This window comes from Lontra canadensis, unplaced genomic scaffold (genome assembly GCF_010015895.1).
Source record: "Lontra canadensis isolate GAN:19392208 unplaced genomic scaffold, GSC_riverotter_1.0 scaffold58, whole genome shotgun sequence".
In the NCBI taxonomy this organism is placed as follows: domain Eukaryota; kingdom Metazoa; phylum Chordata; class Mammalia; order Carnivora; family Mustelidae; genus Lontra; species Lontra canadensis.
In genome coordinates, this window is record NW_022631052.1 from 11,646,574 (window position 1) to 11,660,442 (window position 13,869).

Genomic DNA, 13,869 nt, shown 5'->3' on the forward strand with positions numbered 1-13,869 from the left:
AATCTTGAGAGGAATTTAATTTATATTTCTGAAAGCATATCTTTATTTATTTGTTTGTTTTTAAAAAGATTTTATTTATTCATTTGACAGAGAGAGTCACAGCGAGAGAGGGAACACAAGCAGGGGGAGTGGGAGAGGGAGACGCAGGCTCCTCGCTGAGCAGGGAGCCCGATGTGGGGCTCGATCCCAGGACCCTGGGATCATGACCTGAGCCAAAGGCAGAGGCTCAATGACTGAGCCACCCAGGGGCCCCCGAGAACACGTCTTTAAAAGCTACTGTGTGATTTGCTTGAAGCCCGAAGCTGCCCTGACAGGCCTCTGCGGGACCCGTGGCCCGAGGCTGGGGGACTTGAGCTGTTTAGGCGAGCAGGGCAGGCAAGGGTCCGGCCAGCATCTGTGAGTGGCCTTGAGACATCTCTTCTCCCTCTGGGCCTCAGTTTGCCTGCCTTAAAAGGGACGGATTGTGCAGTGTGACTCTAGGGGCCTGTCCATGCGACTGCTGCCCACCGAGTGGGTGGACATGCTGGGGCTCAGGCCACTTATCTAGTGGGGTCACTCTCCTCGTGACAGGTGACATGTTTAAATGTTTGCCGCCTGTGTGTCACTCTGTGAATGCCATGAAGTCTTGGAACATAGCAGCTCTCCTTTCCTGACACAAAACACTCTTCGAGATGCTCTGGGGGAAAGGCAGGAGTCGGGTGTATGCGGTGCCCCACGTGTGTGAGATGATCGTGTGTGGTGAGGGTCTCCAGCCAGGTGGAAGGGAGGCTCACATCCATTCCTCGGCCTCCCAGAGGGCATTATGTGCCCAGAGCGCTGCGGTGCAGAAGCTCTGGGAGGTGGCCTGCTGGCTGATCCAGTGCTTAGACCTGGGCGTGTTTCAGCCCCTCAGCCCGGGCTGGCGCCGCAGGCGTCCCAAGGTCACCCGAGAGCATCTCAGGCCTTCCTGGCACCCCAGCGTGCTTCCCGCCCGATGCGTTCTGTCTTCTGTGAGACCCGGCCTGCACAGACCCCTGGCGTGCGGCTCCTCCGGTTGCCGCAGAGGGCCTCTGTATGTGACGCATTTGCCCACGCGGTGCCGGTGAGGTTGGGCTCATGGGTGAAGCCTTCATGTCCCGTGAGCCCAAGTCTGGAATTTCACTGTGACCATGACAGGTCATTCGTTTTGTCTGTCATCCAGCAGGAAGGCTTGGTCAAAACATAAATCGTCCGGACACAGGCGTTTTGCTGAAATTTTAAATCCCCTCCCTCATGTCTCCCTGAAAAGAAGCACTAACCATTGTGCGTTTGGCAGTATCTACCGGGAGAAAGAGTAGAAGTACCTCTGGGGTCTTCCTCCCTTGGTGTTCGCCAGTAAAAAAAAAAGCTGTTCATCTCAGTCTTCTGAATTCTGCCTCTCCTTTCCCTTTGTTTGCAGGGGGCACCGACATCATCTCTTGCTTCATGGGCCAGAACTTTTCTGTTCCTGTCTCTAGAGGGGAAATTCAGGCCCGGAACCTGGGCATGGCCGTCGAAGCCTGGAACGAGGAAGGTGATGGCTTCACTAACTGCCTTTCTTTCTGTTTCTGGGGGGACTGGTAGCTCGGGAGCAATCGGATGTGTAACCTCCCCGAGAGGGGTAGCCCAGCTCACTGGCAGACTGGGCTCCTTCTAGCGGCCCGCCGGGCTCCCTGTCCCCAGCCCCCTTCAGCCTGCCCTCCTGAGAAGTCAGTGTCGGGCTGGAGCGGAGAGCTGTGTGTTCAGGAGCGGCAGGAGGGCTGTTGCACCCCCAGCATCCAAAGCCCAGAGATGCTGCTCAGGCAGCCACACTGCCCTGCTCCTGTGACCCCCTGACCTTGACATGGACCCGGTAGGGGAGCTGGGGTGTTGGCCTCTGACAATGTCAGGATGAGCTTTTGCTCTATAGCCTGTTGGTGGCCATTGATAAATGAGCAAAGCCTGTTTGTGTCTCTAGCACCAAACAGGGCCTAGCCTGGCGTGTGGTGTGTGCACTGTGCAAATTTGCCCTGCAGCCACCATTATTTTAGCCTGGCAGAGTGCATGGGGAGTCTGGGTGAGGAAGAGGGAGAGACGTCGGCCGTGGTGGCCCCACCAGGTTATGGGCTGGAAGCCTGGAGAGCACAGGAAGGATTTCTCCCTCTCCAGTTCATGGGAAATGTTTCCAGAGACCTTTCTGAAAATCGGTTCTTACTTTCAGAAGAGAGCTTTTCCTGGTGCTTGCTGAGCTTATCGGCCCCATATGTCTGTTTTCTTCCCCACCGTCTGAACCATTTCTTTTGGTCCTGGTCCCTGCTGCATTCTGTGGCCTGGTTGGGGGAGATGCTCCTGGCAGAGAGAAACTGACGGCCATCTCTGCAGCTTCCAGCTGTCTGTCTGTCGTCTCTCGGGGGCGGGGGGGGGGGGGGGGGGGGGGGAGGAGCTAGGTGAGGGGGAGGAAATGGGGAACCCCAGGAGCCCCCTTGGGTGCATGTGGAATGGTGACTTTTCAGTGCCAGTCCTGCGTTGCTGCGGTGTGGAAGGTGCTGGATAAAGGGACCCGCTCCTTGGGAGGGTTGCTGTGCTGCCCTCTCCTCGGCCTCCACGGCCTCTGCTGTGCCCAGGGCCGGAGACTGGGCGCCCTGCTGGAGCAAGTGGGACTCGGCGTGACTCAGTTAGCCTGCAGGTTGGGAGTAATGAAGGGAGGTAGGGACCGCGTGGTGCAGAAATTCTACTCCTGGGAGAAGCACTGGTGCATACGAGCGAGGAGAGGCGTGCGAGTGGGTTCGTCGCCACATGTTCGCAGTAGGGAACAGAGTCGGGAACATACAGAGCTCGTCCTCCGGAGGAATAAATGGCCACGATCGCATGTGGACAGTTACAAGCAGTGAAAACGAGTGGGCTTGAGCGGCATATAGTGGACGAGCGAGGCACCCCAAGCCCACACTGGGAGAGCCGAGCCGGGTGCGGGGCGCACAGAGCAGGAGGCCATGGGCACAGTTTGGAGACACGCGGGATGACTTTGCTGTTTGGAGACGTGTCTCGATGGCGTGAACGTATTAATACACGTGTGGGAAAAATCAGTTCCCTTTAGAAGAGAGGTTTAGGGGGGCGTGGGTCCGGAGGGAAGGTCGCTGGGGTCGGTCCCAAGTACATGGTGTAGGGGATGGGGAGCGTGTGCCAGGGTACGCGGCTGCTGCGTGTGCTCAGCTTAGTCTTTCCTTCCCGAAGCAGGAAAGGCAGTGTGGGGGGAGAGCGGCGAGCTGGTGTGCACCAAGCCGGTCCCCTGCCAGCCCACGCACTTCTGGAACGATGAGAACGGGAGCAAGTACAGGAAGGCCTATTTCTCCAGATTCCCAGGTAGGTCTGGTGGTGGGGGATGCGGAGGGAGCCGCCCACACTCCCTCTGGGCTGGGCCTTCCGGTCGGGTTCTGAGGTCTTCCCCGCCCACACCTGTGAAGCTGCTCACGGCTCCTTCCACCAGGGGGCGAGGCTGAATGGGGATCAGGATCTTGTCCCTTCTGCTTGGAGCCATCATGTGAAACTGGCGTCTGCTTAGCTTCTATTTCCTTACGGCTTATTTGTTTATTTGAGAGAGAAAGAGAGCACGTGAGCAGGGGGGTAGAGAGGGGCAGAGGGAGGAGGGGAGAGACTCTCAAGCAGACCCTTGCTGAGTGCGGAGGACCTGAGCGGAAACCAAGAGTCAGACGCTGACCTGGCTGAGCCCTGGTGGGGTTGCTTTCTGCTTAGCTGGCCTCTGTGTGCAGAGCCCCCGGGCTGCAGGTGCGGCTGCGGGGGGCCGGCACCAGCCCCAGTATGAGCCCCGGTTTGCCTGTGGGAGGGCTGTGGGCTGTGCGCTTACCCAGGACTGCCGGTTCAGACGGAAGCGGCGTGTTCAGGAGGAATCTGGCTTGGGCCTCCTCCTCTCCACCGGGCACGCACCCTCACCCAGTCCTCATGGAGGTGTTGGAGGAGGAGCACATTGGGGGTGGGGTGCTCCGCAGCCTGCTTGTCACTCTCACATAGACCGACACCCTCGTGTTTCATCTTCCAAGTGGCGCCTTGCCCCGGAGCAGGGAAGTGTTTATTTCAAGTTCTGACTCCCGTCTGCGTCTTTCCTTCGTTCATAAGCCACCTCGAGTTATCACAGCTGTCTGATTCACAGTTTAGTAAGTCCTCTGTCCCAGAGCGGTGTTCTCCAAGTGCGTGCTTGCTTCCGTCTCCAGAAAGGTAATTTGATTTTGTGGTAATGGCTCGTGGAGGACCAGGAGAGGGCAGGTGGCCGGCAGGAGCAGAACTCGCCGTGGACCCCTCCCGTTTCTCCCCCGGCCTTGAGTGTTTACACGTCCCATGTGAAAACCACTGTATCTGGCATCGCACCCCCACGCAGGCGTCGGAGGAGCGCCCCAGATGTGGCGTGGCCTCCTGGGTACCTGCCACACGTGAGCCCCACCTTGGATCCCGCTAGTGTGCAGCTGTCCAGGCGGAGTGAGGCAGCATAGAGGGAGCTAATGTAGAGAGAAACGTTCCTCAGGTGACCCTGAAGGAAAGGGCAGGACCTCCTGCCGTAGGAAGAGAGGCCAAGAGGAGCAGAACCTCAGTGGGAGGATCCATCCCTGTCTCCTGCAGTACAGCTCACTGCTCTTTGGAAACTGTGTTTCCTATAACTTATTGTATGTACAGTTAACATGATAAATGTCTCTCAGGATTGATTTCAAAGCCTTTCCTTCCCCTTCCTCCCTCCCTTCCTTCCTTCCTTCTTTTTTTGAACTTCCCTCTTGGAGAAAACAAGTATTTTGACCTGTTTTATTGCCATTTCCATTTTTGCCTTGGCTGCCAGGAAGCTCAGAGCGGAAATCATTGCTTGTTTCCAGCAGTCCTCTTACCCCCAGGGCAGGGTTTCTGATTCTCTTTAAAGAATCTCATTATGTAATCGGTTTTATAAGTAGTTTCCTCAGATACTTTCTGGGAGTAGGTGGGAGATCTGCGAACCAGTACGGAAAGAGGAAGGCAGTTAAGATAATGGAACTCTGGAGCCTTTGGTCATGGACCGGAGGAACACAGGTGGAACCTGACTGTCCAGGTTGTCCTGGGAGATTCTGACACTGTATTGGAGTTAGTGTTGAAGGAAACAGCTGGAGGCCAAGGTTGTCGTTCCTGGAGCAGCATGCAAACTCACAGACATCGTTAGACCAGGTGAAAACGTAAGCAGGCAGTGATATCCAAGGAATTAGTAAGCGAAAAGAAGTACGGCACAGAGGGTACAGTATCTCTTTGTGTAAACTTCTAAAAGGAAATATGTGTGTGTAAGTGTGTGAATAAATCCACAACAAAGGGTTATCTGTGTCGGGGGAATTATGAGCTATTTTGCTTTTCTTTATATCTTATCATTTTAAAAAATCTAGTAAAAATTTAAAGATTTTAAAAGCGGACTGAAGAAAGACTTAGACTGTTCTGATTCTACAAAGCAGTGATTTCAGCTCCAAGTTTCCTGGCAGCCAAGATAAAAAGGGAAATAAAATGGGTACGGATGGGTGCAGGGGACACATTTCCACTCGGGAGCCAAGCACACCCACCAACTGTTGGGACTTTGAACTTGGACATGGAGACAGCCAGAGGTTCCCTCAGCCCGCATCAGCAGAAGAGCTCAAAGTGGAAGGAGACTGAGTCATAACTCATGGAGCCCTCCGTCCTCCCATAAGAGAAGCGTGTGTGTGTGTGTGCAGTTTATTCATGATGGAGCATTTGCAGACGTGGACAGCCGTGCTGTTGTTCTCTCTATACAAGACACATGCTTACCTAGATTTCCTGCAGGAGGAAAGCAAGAGCAAGGCTGGGTCTCTCCCTTTGCACTGGCGTGCGGTCGCTGAAACAGGGTGGAAGGAGCCAGTGCTCTGCTGGCCCTGGGCACGGGAACCCGCAGGGAAGCCTGCATTCCTGCGCCATGATGACCCGGCAGCAGAGCCACCAGCCCCGTGAGAATCCTTCCTCCCGACTTCACGTTGTACGAGGCAGCAGTGCTGCATTTTGTTTTCACAAATGACAATTCCTTCAGGGTGCATTTGCATCTTCTGTTTTGTCTTCGTTTCCGGGGTCTCACATTCATGATCAAACTCCTGGGAGAGCTGGCTCCGCACGGCCCAGACTCTGTGTCGGTCGGCACCCGGTCCCCAGATGAGAAAGGACCCATGGAGGGGGCGGCCCTGCGGCTGCGTCCGCAGCCCTGTCCCCTGGGATGGCGTCTGGAAGCCCGGCGTTGGGCGTAGCTGTCGGATGTGCTTCTGCAGAAACCTGGCGTATCACTCGCAGTCCTGGGAATGATCTTTTCCTGTTTGTGTACCCGAGTCTTTCACGAGTCCCGTCAGGAGGAAGGGGGTTTCTCTCTTCAGCTAGGGGAGGAGGGGAGAGGGACCCGGAGGCTTACAGTTATTCTTTTGCGTCAGAAGAAAGGAGCTCAGGAGTCCCTCCGTTCCCTAACTGCCTCCCAAGGACCACCTCCCTGCAGACGGACAGACGTCCTGGCCTTCAGCTGGGTCTGCACCTGGGCGGGAGCCTCAGTCGCTGCTCGTGCAGTCTGGTCATGACTGTGAACGAGCGAGGGAATAAGTGCGATGTCTCGTCACGGGGGCGCCTCCCGGACAGGTGTGGGCGGATGGGGTTCGTGCCTCCAGGCGGGAAGCGTCTCCAGCATTGCGGGGGAGGAGGTCCTCTCTGTGAAGGCCCTGAAGGTGGTTTTATTTGATATTTTCCCTTTCTGGGCCGCAGGGACTCGGGCCCCATTTCAGGAGGCCAGACTGCCCCTGGGGAAGTGACTTCCAGGCAGCCACAGAGCTGGCGGGATGTGCGCCTGGTCATTCAAACCCGTTTGGCCTCCGATTGTGCGGCTGGTCAATGGTCATTGCCTTTGGCGGCAGGAGGAAGCTTCTGGCCGCTTTAATTGCTCCCTTGGCAATTCCGTTAAGGCATGACCTCTCTTTCCTGCTCCTGGAGGATGTGGCTGAGGCTGGGGCTATTAGCTTTGCTGTGTCTGGACGAGGCCTCCCTGGGAATGCTGCCAGGCCAGGCCTCGGCTGTCCGCCGGGCCACACGGGGTTGGCACAGGTGATCGGTTGCATGGTCACCTCTGATCCCTGCCCCTCCACCCCGTTCCTCTGCCTTCCGTGTCCCCCGCGTTTTACCAGCTAGGTAGCTCTGTGCACATGGCTCGTGCCTTACCTCGGGCCTCCGTTAGGAGCCTGCCTCTGGTCGTGCTGCTTCTGTCCCGTTCCGGGGTGGGTCCAGCCCCTCCAGACCTGCCCCCTCAGCTCTCCCAGACCACCCTGACTTCCTAAAGTGGCTTCTTGAGTCAGGCCTGCTCCCAAAGCTCCCACTGACCTTCCCCTGCCCCCTCTCGCACCCTCACTGCCAGGGCTGGTCCCAACCCTGTGAATTCCTGAGGCCCTTGTGGGTGCCCGAAGGAGTGACGTTCTCTTGCGTGCTGGTGCGTGTCAGAACTGGGTGCCCAGTGGCCCCTGCTAGACGCTGTGCTCCTGGGGGCAGGGATGGGCTAATCCACTTTTACCCCGGGCCCCAGCCCCGTTCTGTACCTATTTATGTGCCTTAGCCGTGTCTGTTTTGATGAACCTCCTGTTGCTGTCATGCCTGCCGTGGGCGTCTGTCCAGGCAGGACCCCTTCTCCGGGGTGACTGAGCCCCTCTGCCTCCCTGCAGGTGTCTGGGCGCACGGCGACTTCTGCAGAATCAACCCCAAGACGGGGGGCATCAGCATGCTGGGCCGGAGGTGAGGGGTCTTCGGACGGTTTCTCTTCCCAGGAGCCCCCTTTCCCAAAGCATCCAGGCAGGGACAGGGGGCATCCCGTGTCGGCTCCCTGGGGGCCGGGTCTGGGCCTGATCCACATTCCTGGGCCCCAGCATGGGGTAGCGGGTCTGTGGCAAAGGTGTGTCCGTCCTCGGTAGCAGCAGCCCTTCCAGAACAGCTGTACAGGTGGGAAGGGGCAGGGAGGTGACAGGTGTTTCCACACAAAGGGGACTCCCTTGTTGTCTGGCTTGGTGTTTAGAGAGAGAGGGGGACTGGTAGGGATAAGGAGCAAGAGGAGGGAACCTTCATGACAGGGCCCAGCGTTGCCGTGTGGAAAGGGGGTGATGCCTCCCTCCACCCCCGCCCCCGGGTGACATGCCTCACTCAGGAACTGCTGTGTGTTCATGACCTTGTCTCTTTCCAGCGATGGCACACTCAACCCCAACGGAGTGCGATTTGGCAGCTCAGAAATCTATAACATTGGTAAGTGTTTCACTTTCTCCTGAATTATTCTCGGGTCATCCAGGAAGGAAGGAGGGTTTGTCGTAGCGGGGAGCCCCAGAGCCCGCTTTCCAGAGAGCCCAGCCCGCCTTTTGGCGCTAACTCTGGTCTTTTTGCCTCAGTGGTGAGAATAGACATTTGTGAACGTGTCCTTTTTTCCAGAACATACCTTGTCCACACTGCTCATGGCCGCAAAGCCTTAGAGGCCCATTCCTGTTCCGTTACATTTTATCTTCACAGTGAGCAACCTTGGCTTGCTTAATTATGTCCTCTCCGTATGGGTGAAGGAGAAGCACAGAGAGGTTGTGATTGCTGGAGGTCCCACAGCGCCACTCAGGACACCATATAAAGACGGTGGGCCTTGCGGCCACTCAGTGCAATCAACCATGGGCCTTCAAAATGCTCCACGCAGGCCACGAAGTCAGCCTCCCTAGGAGGTGGTGTCCTACTGATGTCACGCCAAGATTGTCAGTGGAGCCAGGCCAGAGTCCTGCTCCTCCTGCCTTGAGCCTTTGTCCCTCCCCGCAGTGGGGTCCCCACCACAGGCACTTGCTTCCTGTTTATCTTTAAATCGGCGTGTAGTGGAGCCAGGGAGGCCTGCGTTTGGCTTCCTATAAACACGTTGACCACTGCAGTTCAAGCCACAGCTCTTGACTCCCCGCCAGAGACGGACACTCTCCTGCGTGCTCCCCTGGAGGGTCTCTTCCCGGGAGGGTGGGGGAGAGGCGGCCGTGCCCGTCAGGCCCGGGGGGCCAGCCTCCCCCTCCCTGCTGGCTGGCCGCAGCGGGCCGCTGTGAGCGCGTGTCCCCTTCCCCTGTGTCTGCAGTGGAGGCCTTCGAGGAGGTGGCGGACAGCCTCTGCGTCCCCCAGTACAACAAGGACGGGGAGGAGAGGGTGCTTCTCTTCCTGAAGATGGCTTCCGGCCACTCGTTCGGGCCCGAGCTGGTGAAAAGCATCTGTAACGCCATCCGCGTCGGCCTGTCTGCACGGCACGTGCCCAGCCTCGTCCTGGAGACCAAGGGCATCCCGGTAGGTCCTGCCCCCAGGCCATGGGGCCAGAGCGCCGGCATCTCCCCGAGAGCCCCGCACGCGGGGACTCATCTAGGAGCTTGCTCTGCTTTATATATAGTTTGTCTGTGTTGCCTGGCAACCCCATCTTTTTCCCCCCAACATCTCTCTCTTTCTCTCTCTCCTATTTTTTTTTTTAACCCTTCCTGAATTGCATTTAAAGTAACTTCTGCTAAAATACCTGTGTTCAGAGGCTAGGCAGGCCCGGACCTGCACATCCAGCCAGCTTTCCCCCAGTGTGGTGCTGGTGTGTTCTTAAAATTATTAATGAGAAAATTAATTTTAACTTTTTAAAGAGCCGCTGGGGTGCCATTGCTCTTGGCTTTTAATTTTAAGTTTCGCCCGTGGAAAGAAAAGTCGAATCTATTTAGAGGCACGTCTCCAGAAAGCTGCCCCCCCTTCCACTCTGTTTAGGTTCTGAGTGGGGGAGGATGGGCTCCCAGACTGGATCTCAGCCTCAGCTGGGACTGGTGACACGCGGATGGCAGCCAAGAGGGGAGGCTGCCGTGTGCACATGCACGCGTGTGTGCACAGGTGAGCCAGGCTGTCCGGAAGCCGGCGGATCGTGGTTCTCTGACGGGCAGATGGGGCAGAGTGTGACCGGGCCCCTGCGGGAGCACAGCTCTGATGCTGTCCTCAGCAGGGCCCAGACTTCTGTTCACACGCTTCTTTTAAATAATGGTTATGCACAGGAAGGGTCCCAAGCTTGGGACTAGTCTCTCTGTCTCTCTTGGTTGGTGACTCCCAGCGACTCTGTGGACGGTGGCTCCCACGGGCGGGGACGGTACTTCTCGAGTCCGTGACACTTACTGCCTTCTGATGAGGGCCTAAGGCTTTCCTTCAGGGAACCAGTTCTGTCTGCTTCTGGAACATTCTGGAGTATGAGAGTTTGATTTTCCCCTTGGCTCTCTTTTGTTGAAACGGGACATCTGTCCTTTGTTACCAGAAGGGTTATTCCCCAACTGAGGTCATGAGGTTAGTGACACAGTTTATTTGAGAGATACAGGAAATGGTGGCCCATCTTTCTGTCCTCAGCATGGCTATCAGGTCGCTGTCAGCTCCCACCCTCCGCGGGCGCTGTCTCTTCTGTCTGGTTGGGCTGGGAAGTCACTTTGAGGGTTCCCTGAGATGTTTTGAGGTCCTTGTGTTTCCAGAGCCTCCTGATCTGAACTGATGGATTCGGTTGGCCCTGGGTGTCACGCGCTGGGGTGGGGGTGGCCCGGCCAAGGAGACTGGGGGGCACTTGGGGCATTATGAGTCTGGCAGGCCCCAGGCAGGCACGACCGCCCCGACTGATCACATCTTTGTCCCCACTCACAGTTGAGATGCCTGTCCCATACCGATGGGAGGCATCATGGTGTGTGTGCCCCAGGGAGGCCCGAGCCATAGCCCCAGGGGCGGTGGGGTCCTCTGCCTCCCACCACCCTCTTCACCAGGGAAAGCGGTAGTGGGATTGCATCTGAATCACGGTCTTCTTTCTTTTGTCAACTGGTGGAAGATATAAATTATTAGCTCCCCTGAGCCATTCTTGGGGCTTTTGTGTAAAGCTTCCAAGCCCATACAGCATGTGAGACTCTCGCGTTCCCGGCCGAGAGGGGCTGACACCCCAGTGACAGGCAGTCCCTGGGAAGCTAGCGCTTAGGTCCTTAATTAGTTCACACGTCGCCTGAGTTTCTCAAATGAATGAATTTTAATTACATCTCAGGTTGAAAAAAAAATTCATGCCCGTGGAGGAGAGATCAGGGCACTGCCATTCTACTAAAGGGCTCTGTCCTTGAGTCCCCCGGCCCCCGGACGCCTGCACTGCCACCAGAGGCCTGTAGGGAGCAAAGGCGGCACATGCAGGCCACAGGTTTTAGGGGGAGCTTTGCACGTTTGGAAGGAGTCTGACTGCCCCATCGCACCCCGACGAGTGGTTCTGAGGACAGATTTGGGGACAGCTTGGTGAGGCTTGTGGACGAAGCTCGCTGGCCATGTGATCATGACGAGGTGGTGGGAAGCCAGCCCGCTGCTGACATGCTGGTGATGGCCTGATTTTACGGTACAGAGAAGGCTAGTGAAGTCAGTGGCACCGACAAAAAAGAGACAGTCTGACAGTGAGGCCCTTGCTAGGGCTGTCCCTATGTGAGTCCCGTGAGCGCCCCCTGCAGGGAGAGGCGCTGGGGCCCCCGTCACGCTCGAGGAGGCCAGTGGGGCCTCGGGAATCAGCCCACAGTCCCCAGACGTGGTGGCCCGTGTGCTCACCACAGTGGAAGGCCCCCTCCGCGGGCACAGTGCGCAGTGGGCTCCAGGCGGGGATCGTTCCGTCCGCAGTCTGGACTGCCCGGCCCCGGGAGCCCCCGGCTCTTCCCCGCTCGAGGCCCAGCCCCATCCTTGTTTCCTCCGCCCTGTGCAGTACACCCTCAACGGCAAGAAAGTGGAAGTGGCCGTGAAGCAGATCATCGCTGGAAAAGCCGTGGAGCACCGAGGGGCCTTCTCGAACCCCGAGGCCCTAGATCTGTACCGGGACATCCCTGAGCTGCAGGACTTCTGAGTCGGCCTGGCTTGCTCGGCACCTGCCACATGCGTCCGTGCTGTGACTTTCGTGGGGTCGAGACGTTACTTTGGGAAGGCAAGTGTCCGCGGGCTGGGGGGAGAGTCGTGTCCGGGCCGCAGTCGCGTCTGGTGGCTTCCCTGTCTCTTCCTGGACCACGTCCTGATCTTCAGAGGCCGAAAAGGAGCATTTGGTTGTGTGTGTGGCGAGGCTTGGAGAGTGTGTGTCTTTGCACAAGTGTTCTTGCACGCGCCATGCCTCGAGGAGCCGGGGGTGGCCTGTGCGTGGACAGTTGTGGCTGACAGTTGTGGCTACGGCCGCGCTTCCCTCTCTGGCAGCGGCACCCCTCTGAGGAGCCGTCCTGCCTTCAGCCTTGTGCCTGTCGTCCCCTTTACTGTCTTCAGGTGTAAATCTGTGTCTCCCTCTTAAGTGGGTCTTCTGGCTCTGGCCGTCGTCCCTCGGGGCCTGGCCGTCCGCTGTGACACGTGGCCTGGTCCCCGGGTGGCCCACCGCTCCTGCAGGTCCTGGGGCAGCTGTGTGTCGCGCCCACCCAACCCCGCCGCCGGCCAGCAGAGGCTCTCGCGGGACCACACGTGGCTTTCGTGCTTCAGCGGGGTTTCCTTACTTCATGGACTTCGAGTGGTTTAAAAATATTGTAACGTTTGTTATCCGGTGTGTGTGGGTGTTAGACAACTGGACGTCCGCCCTACGGGGTGGCCTCGCTCTTGGGGCGCCGGCAGGCCGCCTGGACAGCAGGCACGGGTCCTCCCGCATTGCAGCTGCCTGGCCTCAGGGGACAAAGCCTTGCTGCTCCTCCCCCTGGGGGCTCTCGGGACCTCGTGTGGAAGTGGTGTTCCCAGCAGTTGTAAATCCAGTCACGGGTTCATTCACTGGGCGGTTCATGTGTGTTCTCAGTCCAGCACATTAACGAGTTCCTGTAATCCTGATGTTCGTTTTTGTATTTGTAAAAACAGCACAATGAAAACCTGTTTTGAATCCCTTTTCTTCTGGATTATAAAAACACAGGTGGAAGGGACTAGGGGGAATTTATGCAATAAACGTCTCTCTGTATATACGTGTCTGTGCAGACACCTGTGCGTGTGCGGCGTGCTGGAGTTTCCTTGGACGGGTGACTGGATGTGCGTCCGAAGCTGTTTGTGTTGTGGGGGCCGTGCCCCAGGGGGGATGTTTGGTCACAGGGGTGGGGCATTCCCGGGCCCTGGGCATTTAGCAACGGTTCCCAGTGACTGAGAGGCCAGCTTCCCAGAGGAGAGGCCCATCCTTACCCTGGGCTCCCTCATGGTTCCAAGCAGCCAGGTACCGGGACAGCAACCCATGTCATTGTAAGAGCCATGCGTCCCTGGGAGAGTGTTGCAGAATCCAGGCTTTGCCCGGAAAGAAGGGCTGCTTTTTCTCCCGTCTGGGGGATGGTGGAGGCAAGCGTGTGTCCGGGGCCTGGGTAGTAATTGCACTACATCGTCCTCCATCTGTAGCTGCCCCGCCTCTCACCTCCCATCATGTTCCTGGAAGGAAGCTGGAGGAAGTGATGGGTGGGCTGGGTGAGGGGCAGAAAGGCCCTCCTCAGCTCAGGTCATGATCTCAGGGTCCTGGGCTCAAGCCCCGCATCGGGCTCTCTGCTCAGCGAGGAGCCTGATTCCCCCTCTCTCTCTGCCTGCCTCTCTGCCTACTTGTGATCTCTCTTTCTCTCTCTGTGTCAAATAAATCAATCTTTAAAAAAGAAAGAAAGAAAGAAAGTCCTCCCTCTCTGATCTGTCCCCTTGTCATCAGCCAAACAGTGGCTCTTCTGGAAACCCCACCCCGTGCGGCTCTGCTGGTACCTAAGTGACCAGAATTGGGCCACACGGCCATCCCCAGCGGCAAGGGCGTCCGGACATCTGAGCATTTTTAAACAGGACCCGTCACCTTTTTCATATTTGTTTTTTGTTGCTGTAACAAATTACCATGAACTCAGTGGCTTAAAACACAAATTTATT

At 57.2% G+C, this 13,869-nt stretch overlaps 1 protein-coding gene across 3 annotated transcripts in view; it reads left to right on the top strand.

Annotated features, from left to right (window-relative positions):
• The window catches only part of AACS (acetoacetyl-CoA synthetase), a 53,202-nt gene extending 41,014 nt beyond the window's left edge, over positions 1 to 12,188 (top strand). For 2 of the 3 annotated variants that reach the window (XM_032876497.1, XM_032876498.1), the window contains 6 exons: positions 1,418 to 1,531; positions 3,211 to 3,336; positions 7,686 to 7,755; positions 8,198 to 8,256; positions 9,101 to 9,303; positions 11,738 to 12,188. In XM_032876497.1, the coding sequence (XP_032732388.1) occupies positions 1,418 to 1,531; positions 3,211 to 3,336; positions 7,686 to 7,755; positions 8,198 to 8,256; positions 9,101 to 9,303; positions 11,738 to 11,875 (710 nt within the window). In that variant the 3' untranslated portion in view covers positions 11,876 to 12,188. The remainder of the gene's footprint in view (positions 1 to 1,417; positions 1,532 to 3,210; positions 3,337 to 7,685; positions 7,756 to 8,197; positions 8,257 to 9,100; positions 9,304 to 11,737) is intronic. The other variant, XM_032876499.1, reaches the window with a different exon arrangement.
• Positions 12,189 to 13,869: the final 1,681 nt, after the last annotated feature.